Source organism: Camponotus vicinus, unplaced genomic scaffold (genome assembly GCF_025532165.1).
Source record: "Camponotus vicinus isolate PSW18456_S1 unplaced genomic scaffold, iyCamVici1.0 SCAF_4, whole genome shotgun sequence".
Taxonomy (NCBI): Eukaryota; Metazoa; Arthropoda; class Insecta; order Hymenoptera; family Formicidae; genus Camponotus; species Camponotus vicinus.
This window is the reverse complement of record NW_028141976.1, coordinates 843,970-856,953: the sequence shown is the minus strand read 5'-3', so window position 1 is coordinate 856,953 and position 12,984 is coordinate 843,970. Positions and strand designations below refer to the sequence as shown.

Below are 12,984 nucleotides of genomic sequence, written 5' to 3'. Positions count from 1 at the left end.
CATGACACTAGTATCGAGGGGTTTTATGTTCCTCGCCTACGCGATGCATGTTCGAAGATATTTCACCTGTACTTCTGAGAAAGTCAACACGTACATTGGTCTCCGTTAGTTTCATTTATCTGTTCTCTCATAGCATGATAATGTAATTATAGGTGAGGAGATTTATGATAGAAATATCCGAGATATCATCGTGAACATAATCTTACTATATTCTTATGCAAAGTACTCGAAAGAATTTCTTCTCGAGACAAGAAATGTGTGTTCCTCTCATATCGGATATAAATTAATCTTACAAAGCTTTCGTCAGTCTGTTATTGCGTAAAGCATTAATAGAATAGCGTATATACTTATGAAAGATTTATTAAGTTCTTAACAAAATAATATGTATGGCGTTGATGAGCAATTGATATCGTAGTATTTCTCAGCTTTAATAAATTTAATAATAAAATTTTTTGAAGATATATATAATTTAATAATATATATAAAAAATAAATAATAAATAATATATAAGAATAATAAATTACAAAATAAATTATACATAATAAATATATGAATAACATGTCGATCAAATTATTAATCAAGATTCTTTTATAGGCCGGGTGGTGGCAATAGCCGTGAGATATTTTGTCCCCCGTATTCTAAGGATTTTACTGAGAATTCACCCAAAAACGGAGTCCACGATATGGTCCACATGATACCGGAAAGAGATACGGATAGCGTGGCACCGACACCAATCCCGCAACAACACCCACGTCACTCCCAACATCATCATCTCAGTTTACATGAACTCCGTGCACTTCAGGTATGTGGAAATATTTCAACTTACGATAAATCCACGTTAAAAAATTTCACGAATGTGTGTGTATATATATCTGATTCTTAATATTTTTCTGACATTTTTTTGCAGAGACGGCCAGAATGCACTGGTAACAGCTCTTCCGATGAGAACCGATCTTCTGGACACGCGAGCATGTCAGACACTGGCGGCCACACGAGTAGTAGCTCGCCACCGCATCGTCACCACAAGACACATAGTCCTCAGCAACTAAATGCCGTACCCGAGGACGATCGACTCTCGGCGTCGGTTACTCAGAGAAACGGCAAAAGATCTGGCCAGAATCGTAACCGGCATAGAGCTACTCCTGCCAAGGTTTCAATGAAGCTGCTCTTCTAAATATCAGTCGAAAATAATTGAGATTTTATCAATTCTTTATTATTCTTTTTCTTTCGTATCATCTCTAGAAAAAAAAGAATAGAAAATCAGTTAAATTTCAGTAGAATAATAAATAAAATAAAGATAGATGTGATAAAAAGTATTATAGACATTGAATGTGGAAATAGATATTAATGAATATTAATATTTGGGTTCATAAACGTTAATTAATCAATTCAATTAAAATATATGTAGAAAATTGTCCATTAATGAGATTTGTTTCGCATCGTATTGTCTCTTATTCTGATTATAGTTGCAGGTACCATGGTCGGGTTCCGGTTTGGAGGACATCAAACTGGCGATCCAACAGCTGACGATGCGCTCACACAAATCTTCGTCCACGTACTCATCGCTGAGCGGCTCGGAGAGTTCGGAGCCAGCGGTGAGAAGGTTGATGCGACATTCAAGTCTGGAGACAATCAACACCAACGTGACCAGTGCTGATGAGTTTGTCTGGGTGGATTCTCACAATCGTTTGGTAGAGCTGCAACAGCTACCGTGGACTCACCACGATGTGTTACGCGTACTTCAGAACGGTCGTACGAGGGAACATATGGAACAGGTCTCGATGGAGACAATTCCGCGACTTTCCTATCTACTGCAACGTGCGCTAGTCAGGATCGGTCGCGAGACTCAGAGACTGGCAAAGCCCATAGGTCTCTGCAGCAAGCACGAGGTGTATAGCGCCTTCAAGATCGTGCTCTGTCCGGCTTTAGCGGATTCCTGCACCAAGGTAGATGCTTAGAAGATACTGCAATTGTATTAGAAAGAAATGTGAACGTTATTATTATCATTAATAATCTAATATTGTTAATATTTTAATAATAATTTAATTGCAAAACGTTCAGCTAAACGTTAATCGTTGTCATCTGATATTTGATTGATAGGCTTGCCTTCGAGCCGCCGCTATGTTCGCTGTGTCTGGCGATCAATTGAAACAATCGAAAGCTTCTCGTTCGGGGTTGCAATTACCTGTTGGACGTTTCTTACGCTGGATGTCTGACGTGAGACTCGGTCGGATGATCCATGAATACGCCGCGATATACCTTACGGCCGGAATTGAGAATCTCTTGGAGGAGATATTATTGCAATGTGTGCCGACTGAGCCACATACGACTCTCACGGCGACGATGCTGGAGCACGCTATAGCCAACAGTGGTGACTTATGGGGCCTGTTACAACCATACGCGCATTTGAACGCTGGTCGAACGGCATCAGGTTTGTCATCTTATTCTTTGATAAAGAAAAAATGCCACATGACTAACGTTAAATTACATGGATACATTTATTTAATTACCTCTCTTGGTAGATGTTTAATTTTCATCATATTTATTTATCAAATTTCTAATTAGAACGAGACACTGATTGTGTTGATAAAAAATAGAGAAATACATAGTAGATCAATTAATCGTATTACATATTTCTTATCGCAGGTGCTCTCGCGATGCCTCGCTGGGCAAGCGTAAGTTCCTTGAACTCGTCATCGTCGTCGCGTAGTGGGCGAGACGTAGTCCAGTCAGCTTTGGAACCATCGCTACTTACGACATGCGTAGGGTCGATGTCAGAATTAATAGATCTGATTTCCAAGGTTGCACAGGCGGGACATTGCCCTATACCGCTAACAACGAGAGCGTTACACGCCCTCTTTTATTACATGAGATGTTCACAGGTATATATAGGAGATCCATTTTTATATTTCGAGAGACTTAAAAATGAAAATTTATCTGAGATTTATATTTATGAGAGTGTGCACAATTAATTTAATCAAATGTATTATTTAAGCTCGAGCATGGTGAACGTGGATCTGGAATACAAGAATTGGCGTACGAACGAGCCTACGTGGTACTGCCACCGTTGGTGGAATGGCTACGGGTAGCTGCAGCACACGCAGAGCACAGACACGGTCTCGTTGTGGATCAAGATGACATCAATCAAGCTGCCCGGTTACTATTGCCTGGCGTAGACTGTCCCGTCCGACCGATAAGGTCAGTCAGATTGCGCAATTTTTTATTAAAACAAAATAATTGTAGAATAAAACAGAAATATGCAAATTCATTCCAATTTTACGATTAATCTTGTTGATTCTAAAGTCTCCAATATCCAAGTTATAAGAGTTTTGGCAATTTTATTATAAAATTTTATTATAAAATCTATATGACTTTACAGTTCTGAGGAGATCGCAGTATGCTCGAAGCGCGTCGACGATGCGGAATATGTCCGGTTGTTAACGTTAGACATGGCCTTCAAGATGTTAATCAGCGGTAGAGCGGATCTCATAGCTCAGGCGATGCCGTTGTTACCTTCGACGAAAATCAATACAGTGAACGATGCTGGATTCACAGCTTTGATGCTAGCGTGTATCAACGGTGACGAATCAGCCGCAACGGCCCTGCTGGACGCCGGGGCGGATTTAAATATCGAAAGCCCATCGCCGGTAACAAATTCGTCGTTGAATACGCCTTCCAAGATGCCACAAACTTCTTCTTCTAGTACACCGAATATTAGGAGTCCGATCAATCAATCGATGATGATGACGCCGACTGGTAAAACAATGTCAAATGCGAATATAACAACCACTAGCAGCCCGGGTAATTCCAATGGAATTGCCTCAAGTGGTGTATGTTACCCGCAAACCGCCTTCAATGCGGAAACGCAACATTGGACCGCTCTGACCTACGCGGCTCTATTGGGTCACTGCAATATCGCAAGGATATTGCTGGAGAGAGGTGCCGCGGTGGAGGGCGGCGCGAAGCTCAGTGAGGACAAATGTACAGTTACACCTCTACAGGCAGCCACAGCATCAGGAAACAATGAAATGGTTGCTCTGCTCTTGGCACACGGTGCGCAACCATTCTTATCCACTCTGATCAAGGATTCGTTCTCCTACTCGGGTACCGCGCAACGTGGTTGTTACAGGTAACAAGTGTTATTTTAGTTTTGTATTTCAATTGTATTTATAAATTAAATGAAATTTCGATGAAAAATAATGAATAATTTTTTGGAAAAAATTTTTTTTATAAAAACATTTATATTGAAATATTTAGATAAATACGTTAGAAGAGTAGATTAGAATATATTAATAGAAACTAGAGTTTTTAATTTTATATTCGTGATAAAAATAGCGCAATATCAGTGGCAACGGCGCATGGCCAAAGAAGCTGTCTTCATCAACTGTTGTCACACCCACTCAACTTCTCAGCCAAGCGTGGAGAGAAGGAGATATTATCTTTGGAAGAGATATTAGCGGAAGGTAATGCCGGTACTAATTCTCAACAGCAGATTGCTGAAGGGAGAGGAGCTCGCAGAGAAGGCAAAGAACCAGTATTTAATAAGATACAAACAAAGGCGTTGCAGGAAGCGATGTATCATAGCGCGGAAAGCAATCATTTAGGTAAAACAATATAATTCTTAAAAATTCATAGTATAATATATAGTGTATTAAAGAAAGTTTTTACATCTTTTATATATTTTCATATATTTTTTATATATTTTTATTACACTTTAATAGATATTACCATGGAACTTCGTGGGCTAAAAGTAGGTTGGACATTGCATTGCTGGATGCACAGCCTCGCGACGGCTCATGAAATGCGACTGGATTCAGTTATAGATCAACTACTTCAAGACTTTCTTCAAGTCTGCCCGGACGATTATTCTACGCAATTCGTGCAAGAGTGTCTGCCCCTTTTATTCAATATCTTTAGATATAGTAAGGTATATATAAAGAGTCGATTTGCATTATTGTTGATTTTAAGATTAATTTAATTAATTAATCAAGGTTAATTTAATTTAAATAACAAATATTATATATGCATTGATACAATTCAAGGTCTTATTTGTATTGTGTTTTCGTAGAAGGAAGACACGACGCTCTTGCTCGCTGATATATTTTGTACATGCTATGGCTGGGAGCCGATCAAACCAATTAGAGATACCACTCTATCGAGCGGATCGAGAATCGATCCGAAATTTGTGAATAATCCCGAGTTAAGTGACGTACAATTTAGAGTTGAAGGTCGCGTTTTCTATGGTCATAAGATTGTATTGGTTACATCTTCCCCGAGATTCAGAAATATGTTAAGTTCAAAATTATGCGAGGGCAATCCCCCTATTGTGCAGATCAACGATATAAGATATCACATATTCCAGGTATGTAATTATATTTCTTATATGATAATTGTAATATTTTCTTATTTGAAGTTAAACGTTAATTAACGATAATTAAAGAATTTATATATATTTTGAATAACTAATGAATGTTTTACTAAAGACGAAATGAGGATTGTTCTTAGAGATATATTTCGGTTTCAGATGGTTATGGAGTTTCTTTATCACGGCGGTTGTGCTACTTTAGAAGTTAATCAAAGTGATGTCTTAGAATTAATGGCGGCGGCCAATTTCTTTCAACTCGATGGCTTGCTCAGATACTGTGAAGCACAGTGTTCCACAATGGTGGATCTTGACAATATCGTTTCAATGTATATTCATGCAAAGGTATATTTTTATAACAACGTATATTCCGTAAGAGTCGGTTAGTACTTGAGACTAACGTATTATATCAAAATTGTTAGGTGTATAACGCAGCACAGCTCTTGGAATATTGTCAAGGATTTCTATTACAAAATATGATGGCCCTCCTGACATACGATGATTCAGTCAAGCGTTTGTTGTTCGCGAAAAAGTTACCGAATCACGATGTTCTCGCGGGTTTGTTGCTCACACTGCAATCGCGAATAAAGGTCAGACGATCTCAACAACAAAACAAGATAAAAGCTTAGATTGTTTCTGCAGTTGGAAATAAGTAAGTATGTAATTGGAAATATAAGCATAAAATGAATGCGCAATTTAAGTCTCTCAAGTTACAAGAGCTATGTCAAAATAAAAAGGATTGTATATGATTTATCTTTTAAAAGACACTCTCTCTAAGTATAATCTTAAATACTCTGATTAAATTGAATATTATTATATTCAAAAAACCATGTATAAAAAAATTTCATTGTATTTGCGACGATTTTAAATATAGTAATTTTAAATTGTTAGAAGAACAAATTTATATATGTGTGTATTGTAATATAATATCATAAAGCATAAACAATAAAGATAATAGGAGATTCACACGAGAATCGCTGCTCTTTACAAAGTACTTTTGTAAATAAGTTAATACGAAAGTTTAGATATTTTTATGTGTATATCACTTTTCTATGCATTTATTATAAAAATTGAGTTTTGCTTATGATTAAACGAACTTTCTGGCAACAGAAGATCTGTCCACAATATAATATGTATATATTTTATACTGAAAGGTAAATAAGTTTTTTATACTATGTACAAGTTATATATGTAACAAAAACTTGTTATTAAATATAGTAATTGAATTTTTTTATATTAGCAGTCTTAAGATTCAATAAAATCGGATATTTCTGATTTTGTGCACATGTATAGTACACTTCATATATATATATATATATATATATATACACATATATATCTATGTGTGTACCTTTTTTTAAATATATTTTTGAATACAATTCCATGTTGTAATCATGTAACATACAGGATACAAAAAATTCTTATTTGCAAAAAACAAAACATAATTTAATGCCTAATATTAATTTAGCATATACAAATCAACAATAATAAAGCTATTATACTTGACATTAGCGCAAGTATCGTTATCAATGTTATAGCACTATTTATTTAAAGGTTAATGATTAATTGTATATACAATAGTCAGATTATAATCTTAATTATATTATATGTTGGATTTTTAAGGATCCGGAATGCCTAATAATCATATAATCATATCAGAATCGAGTCATCGTAGAAAAGTAGCTGTCTCAATCGAGTCTATTTCTTCCTCTTATCTATCAACACCTATAATTTTAAATCCACTTTATATAAGCGCGATATCACTTTAACTCTATAATTATAAACAATCGTTTTGATAAATTTAATCAGGCGCAGTGACATATCAAATCTTAAAGAAAATTTTGAGATAAATGTACATATTGTTATTTTGTATATATATTTGTTCTGTTACATTTTCTATAAATTTGATCCGTATTATTATTTCCACATATTTCTATTGCTAAAGAAAATTTTTTCTTGATAATTATTTTTTGATAATTGATGAAGTTAACATCCAAGTTAATCAGCATCTCCACACACAAACTGAGGTAATTTTCAATAAAATTGTGAAATTAGATTAATTAAACAAAGTTTATAGAAATAAAGATACAAGCTTAAGAAAATGTGTAATTGTGAAATAAAATTGAATTCAGAAAATATGTGGTTTCTTAGCAATTGTATTAATACACAATTTTGTTAGAATTATTTTTTCATTAAAAGAACTGAAAATCTCCTAAATTATTACAATTTTTATCCATCTGGTTTAATGATTGGTATTTTAACATAACTGGACTTTAATTTGTACTGTAACATGATTAAATCAATTATAGTTAGTAACATACTGGACAGAATAGTAAAGTATATAACAAAAAAACTATTTTGATTGATAATTTAAGAACCAAACATATATAAAAATTTTTTATACAAATATAATTAATATGTGTACGTGTATGCAAAATTTTGTATTAATTTACTTATAGTTAATGTACGCGTCATTATTTATTAAATATTATTTTATGTAGCATGATGAGAATAAACATTTTTGCACAGTTTGATGCCCATATGCAAAAAACTTGAATACCTGTACCTATTTATAAATCTGTGTTTACAAATAATTTTACAGAATTCTAATTCCTAATTCTTTTAGATAATATTTTAAATATAAATACATTTTACTAAAGAAACGCATCTCAATTGAATTAATACATCAACAATTGTATCAACAATATAAAATTTTTGGACCTATAAAAAATATTAATAAATTTTTGTAAATTTTATTATTAACACATTAAATTTATCATTGACATATGTATCATTATTATATAATACCGTTAGTCTTGCTATGTCTTTGCTTGTTTGTGTGACTACCTGATTGGTACTTAATTGTGTTACATGTCTGAAAAGAATATTTTATATATATTGATATGAATTTAATTTTAATTGCTATAAAGTTTAAATTAAATATTCTAATATTACATATACTTCTGAATTTTTTATATATAATATTTCTATTATTATAAATTAATGAATCAATAATATGTATAGTAGGGCGAAGTGTGGCACAGTAGATAGCGCAGTAATCTACACAGCCAAAGGCACAGGGTTCGATTCCCAGTAGAAGCGAAAAATTGTATTTAAATATAAATACATTTTACTAAAGAAACGCATCTCAATTGAATTAATACAATTTTAATTGTATGGAAATAAAGTAGATATTCCAATGCGAAAACGTCTACAGTGTTAATCATATATATATAGTGATATATAGTGATAATATTTTTACTGTGACTATAATCATTGCTTTCCGAGAGAGGAGCGAGCGTATAGAATTTTTCGTTTCTACTGGGAATCGAACCCGGGGCCTTTGGCCCAAAGCCTTTGGCTTTGTAGATTAGTGCGCTATCTACTGTGCCACGCTTTGCCCTACTATACATATCATTGATTCATTAATATATAATAATAGAAATATTATATATAAAAAATTCAGAAGTATGTAATATTAGAATATTTAATTTAAACTTTATAGCAATTAAAATTAAATTTATACCAATATACAGAGTGTCCCATTTAAGTTGATAATGCGAAATATCTCAAAAACGAAGCGTTGAAGAAAGAAATGTTTTAAATAAAAGTTAATTGACTTTAAGGTAACAAAAACATAACAACAACATAACATAACAAAAACATAGTTGTTTTTTCTTTACACCAATTAATTCCTCTCATTATTTTGTACATAAAAGTATTAAGGTAAGATAATCGAAAAATGAATATTTTACTAGATATTTTTTATGGTTTATGTAAAATTAAGAAATTATTTCAAGCCTCATAACTCGAAAAGTACTCAATGAAAAAATACTTTATTATAGTGTTTCGGAAAGCTCTCGAGGTAAGCTACAAAAGTAAGTAATAAAAAATAGGGGGTTCCATTTAAAAAATTGAAGGTAACCTTCAAACGACTTTTCAAGGTCAAATCAATGACACCATCTTATGGCCCCCTTAAAGTCAATTAACTTTTATTTAAAACATTTCTTTCTTCAACGCTTCGTTTTTGAGATATTTCGCATTATCAACTTAAATGGGACACCCTGTATATAAAATATTCTTTTCAGACATGTAATACAATTAAGTACCAATCAGGTAGTCACACAGACAAGCAAGACTAACGGTATTGATGAGACGTGGAGATAAACAAAAATTACAAATTGAAAAAGTCACAACAGACTTTAAAGATGCGCTACAGAGATATTTTGATATGCAAAAGATAAATGTTTATATGAGATATGAATTTTATATGTGTTACACTATATCGTTTTATAAAAATTTTAAAGAAGCCTATGTGTGTCTCTTAAAAATATACAAGAAATTATTTATATTTATAAACAAATATATATATGTAAAATATATACAAAATAAGTCTCTTATACATTCTACATTTCACATTTCTTACATTTGTAATTCCAATGCATACAAATAGAGAAATCAAGATAAATTTTAAAGAAGTCATTTTAATCAACTTTATGAAACACAGATTGAGACAGCCCTTTTCATCTATCGATAAAATCCGCATAGAGGCTAGGAGCGCTAACTTAATTTAATGACTAGAATAACAGTTAATACAATGGCAACTATAATCGCAAGTAACAACAAGATGTAAACTTTTCGACGAAATTTACTTTGGTAATTACTTCCCTTCACAAGTTCCTGCGCTCCTAATTCCACATTGCCGTGTATATTCTCTATGTGGTTGTCGATCGTATCTACAAGATAGTCATTAGCTTTAGTTAAATGTATTTTATATTTTATAACAAAGCAATATACAGATTTTGGATTTTTCCATAACTTTTTATATTGTAAAAAAGTTTACGAGTGTATCGTAAAATTATGTTTTAATACTAAAATTATACCTACCAATAGTATCACCTTGTTGATGCACCAGTGCTGCGAGTTCGCGCATAATTTGATTTACATCCAGAATATCTCCCTCAATTCGTTTAATCCTATCTTCTCTCTCTAACAGTAGTCCTTGTTGGAACTCGAGTGTCCTAGGCATGCCATAATACACAATGATTGTATATAAATGTTGTTTTCATTACCGATATTATGTTATTCATTGTTCTTCATTGTTCTTCATGCATTGAAACTAACTTACCATACACATAAGAGTGTATTTTATAACTTCTCTATATTAAAAATACATGTGATAATTAATTTTTCACACACACTGTAATTTGAAATTCAGTCTATTTTGTCATATATACAATCCACGATTTTTATTCTGTCTCATTTAGAAAATCTTACATTTCCCATTAGCTGATACAATTACGATAGCTTCTATGTTCATAGCATTGTGCAATATGCGACCAATGGAAACCATCGCTTTTGTTCCAACTAAGCAAATAGGTAAGATTTCCTGTATTAATTATAAAAATTACAAATATCATATTGTTTTGTGTAAAGTGCAAAAATATTAAAATTTTCGAACCTTTGTGTAGTCCTATGTTCATGTTCCTGTACTTGAAGTAGCCGTTGCGTTTCTTCAGCATCCTCTCCATCCATTGAATTTTCTATATTAGTTATAGCTAAAAGATGTCTCTTCATCTTCTCTGCAATTGACTGCGAAGAGTATTTTGTTATTAATTTAAGATCAAAATGAAAATAGAATAGGTATTTCATAGAATTGTGTATTCAGTTATATTTTGTAAGTTTCTGCATCAAAAATGTATCTCATATAGACATTTACCTTTTGCATATCAGAATATCTCTGTAGCGCATCTTTAAAGTCTGTTGTGAGTTTTTCAATTTGTAACTTTTGTTGTTTATCGCCACGTCTCATCAATACCGTTAGTCTTGCAATGTCTTTGCTTGTTTGTGTGACTACCTGATTGGTACTTAATTGTGTTACATGTCTGGAAAGAATATTTTGTATATATTAGTATAAATTTAATTAATTGGTATAAAGTTTAAATTAAATATTCTAATATTACATGTACTTCTGAATTTTTTATATATAATATTTCTATTATTATAAATTAATGAATCAATGATATATATTTCTGCTTACACTTTGTCTCTTAAACCTTGATTATCTTTACTGGTTCCGATATTTTTATAAGCTCTTTCTAAAGTTTTCCAACTTGTGTTAATCGTGTATATGTTAGTGGTAATATTTTCACTGAGACTATAAAGTTCGGTAGGACTAAATCCTATTTCAGGTACATCCACCCGTTGATCCGTAGATCCATAGTTTTGCGAGCGCTGAGCCATTCTAAAAAGAAAATTCTACTTAATCTTTGCGCTAAGAATCATAAATGTAGGAAATTATATAAGCAAATTTTTAAATTGTTTTTGTAACCTTTATCAATGTTTGGGATATATAAAAGCATTTGTTCACTATTAATATTGCAAATATATATATACTCCTGGACAAAATTAATGCATAATTTTTTTTTCACTTTTTCTTTAAAAGCTGATATTTAAATTTTAACTAAAAATTTTAAAGAAAAAGTAAAAAAAAAATTATGCATTAATTTTGTCCAGGAGTATGTATATATATATATATATATATATATACGTGTGTATGCATATATTTATATAGATATATGCATGTATAATGAAATAAAAAAATAAAATTTATTAAAAATAATTAAAAATAGTTAAAATAATTATTCTCATATAAAATACTAGAAAAATAAAACAACAAAGGATTAAAAAAATCACGTATGTAATTTATATATGGCTTATTCAATATATTTTCTTGTAATATATTTATATGATGTGACCTTGTATGCTTCTTATATGTGTAATGAAATGACATTAGTCATATAAATATTTAATATGATGAAATGTGATTATATATAATAAATACAAATTATTTAAGATATCATATCAAGGATATTTTGGACAGCTATTACTTATGTTTATTAAAAATAAAATCCATCTTAATTTCGCTTTTTATATTTATATCTCTCTTCAAAAAGAAAAAATTGTCCATTATTTGTATATATTATACATAGCAATTATTTTAAACGTTATAGAAATTATCTCCGGTCAATCTACTTCTCGTTTCTTACACAATGAGAGATATCTAGACAAATAAACTTACAAATATCTCGGAGCTAAATTTACAAGACGTGCTCTTTGTTACAATGACATATATGGGAGATTTAATATCAAACTCGAGCTCTCTCTAATTCTGTATGACAAACGCTTAATTGAAGGAGGGGTTAAATTAGGGATACGCAAATCGTGCATGCGGATGACACCTCGCGAGATGTCGGTCACTAACCTGAGTCCGTTCTTTATCACAAGTGTCCTTAAACGTATAAATATAAATCGTTCCGTGTGGAATTACATTTAAAAACGCGCAGAAAAGTGCCTTCCTGCACGAATTGGATCAGAAACTGACAGTTGCCCAAACGTTCTGACGCAACGGCCGAGTGACAGCAGACCCTTTGTACTCCCGTCCGTGTACGTTGACAGAGATCTGATTTACCGACGTGTCGTATTTTTCTTCTTTTTTTTTATTATACACGTGCGAATTTATGGGGAACGCGACGAAAACGAATCTGTCGAGGTGAATTTTCAAATTTTTTTCACAATTTTATTAACCTGCAACAAGACGTCACTCGTTCTCGACGAAAATG

At 32.2% G+C, this 12,984-nt stretch overlaps 2 protein-coding genes across 5 annotated transcripts in view; one reads left to right on the top strand and one right to left on the bottom strand.

The window, feature by feature from the left end:
- Window positions 1-6,537, top strand: part of LOC145970471 (ankyrin repeat and BTB/POZ domain-containing protein 2) — a 28,210-nt gene extending 21,673 nt beyond the window's left edge. For all 4 annotated transcript variants that reach the window (XM_083097266.1, XM_083097267.1, XM_083097268.1 and 1 more), the window contains 12 exons: window positions 595-802; window positions 908-1,150; window positions 1,467-1,946; window positions 2,101-2,431; window positions 2,647-2,882; window positions 2,996-3,198; window positions 3,380-4,129; window positions 4,336-4,604; window positions 4,722-4,927; window positions 5,069-5,362; window positions 5,525-5,707; window positions 5,785-6,537. In XM_083097266.1, the coding sequence (XP_082953392.1) occupies window positions 595-802; window positions 908-1,150; window positions 1,467-1,946; window positions 2,101-2,431; window positions 2,647-2,882; window positions 2,996-3,198; window positions 3,380-4,129; window positions 4,336-4,604; window positions 4,722-4,927; window positions 5,069-5,362; window positions 5,525-5,707; window positions 5,785-5,991 (3,610 nt within the window). In that variant the 3' untranslated portion in view covers window positions 5,992-6,537. The remainder of the gene's footprint in view (window positions 1-594; window positions 803-907; window positions 1,151-1,466; window positions 1,947-2,100; window positions 2,432-2,646; window positions 2,883-2,995; window positions 3,199-3,379; window positions 4,130-4,335; window positions 4,605-4,721; window positions 4,928-5,068; window positions 5,363-5,524; window positions 5,708-5,784) is intronic.
- A 406-nt stretch (window positions 6,538-6,943) lies between these two features.
- Window positions 6,944-12,871, bottom strand: Syx13 (syntaxin 13). Its single transcript, XM_083097294.1, has 6 exons — window positions 12,627-12,871; window positions 11,403-11,606; window positions 11,082-11,247; window positions 10,824-10,954; window positions 10,250-10,383; window positions 6,944-10,098 (listed from the first exon to the last, which is right to left on the bottom strand). The coding sequence occupies exons 2-6, from the start codon at window positions 11,603-11,605 to the stop codon at window positions 9,923-9,925; spliced, it is 810 nt and encodes a 269-aa protein (XP_082953420.1). The 5' UTR covers window position 11,606; window positions 12,627-12,871; the 3' UTR covers window positions 6,944-9,922.
- Window positions 12,872-12,984: the final 113 nt, after the last annotated feature.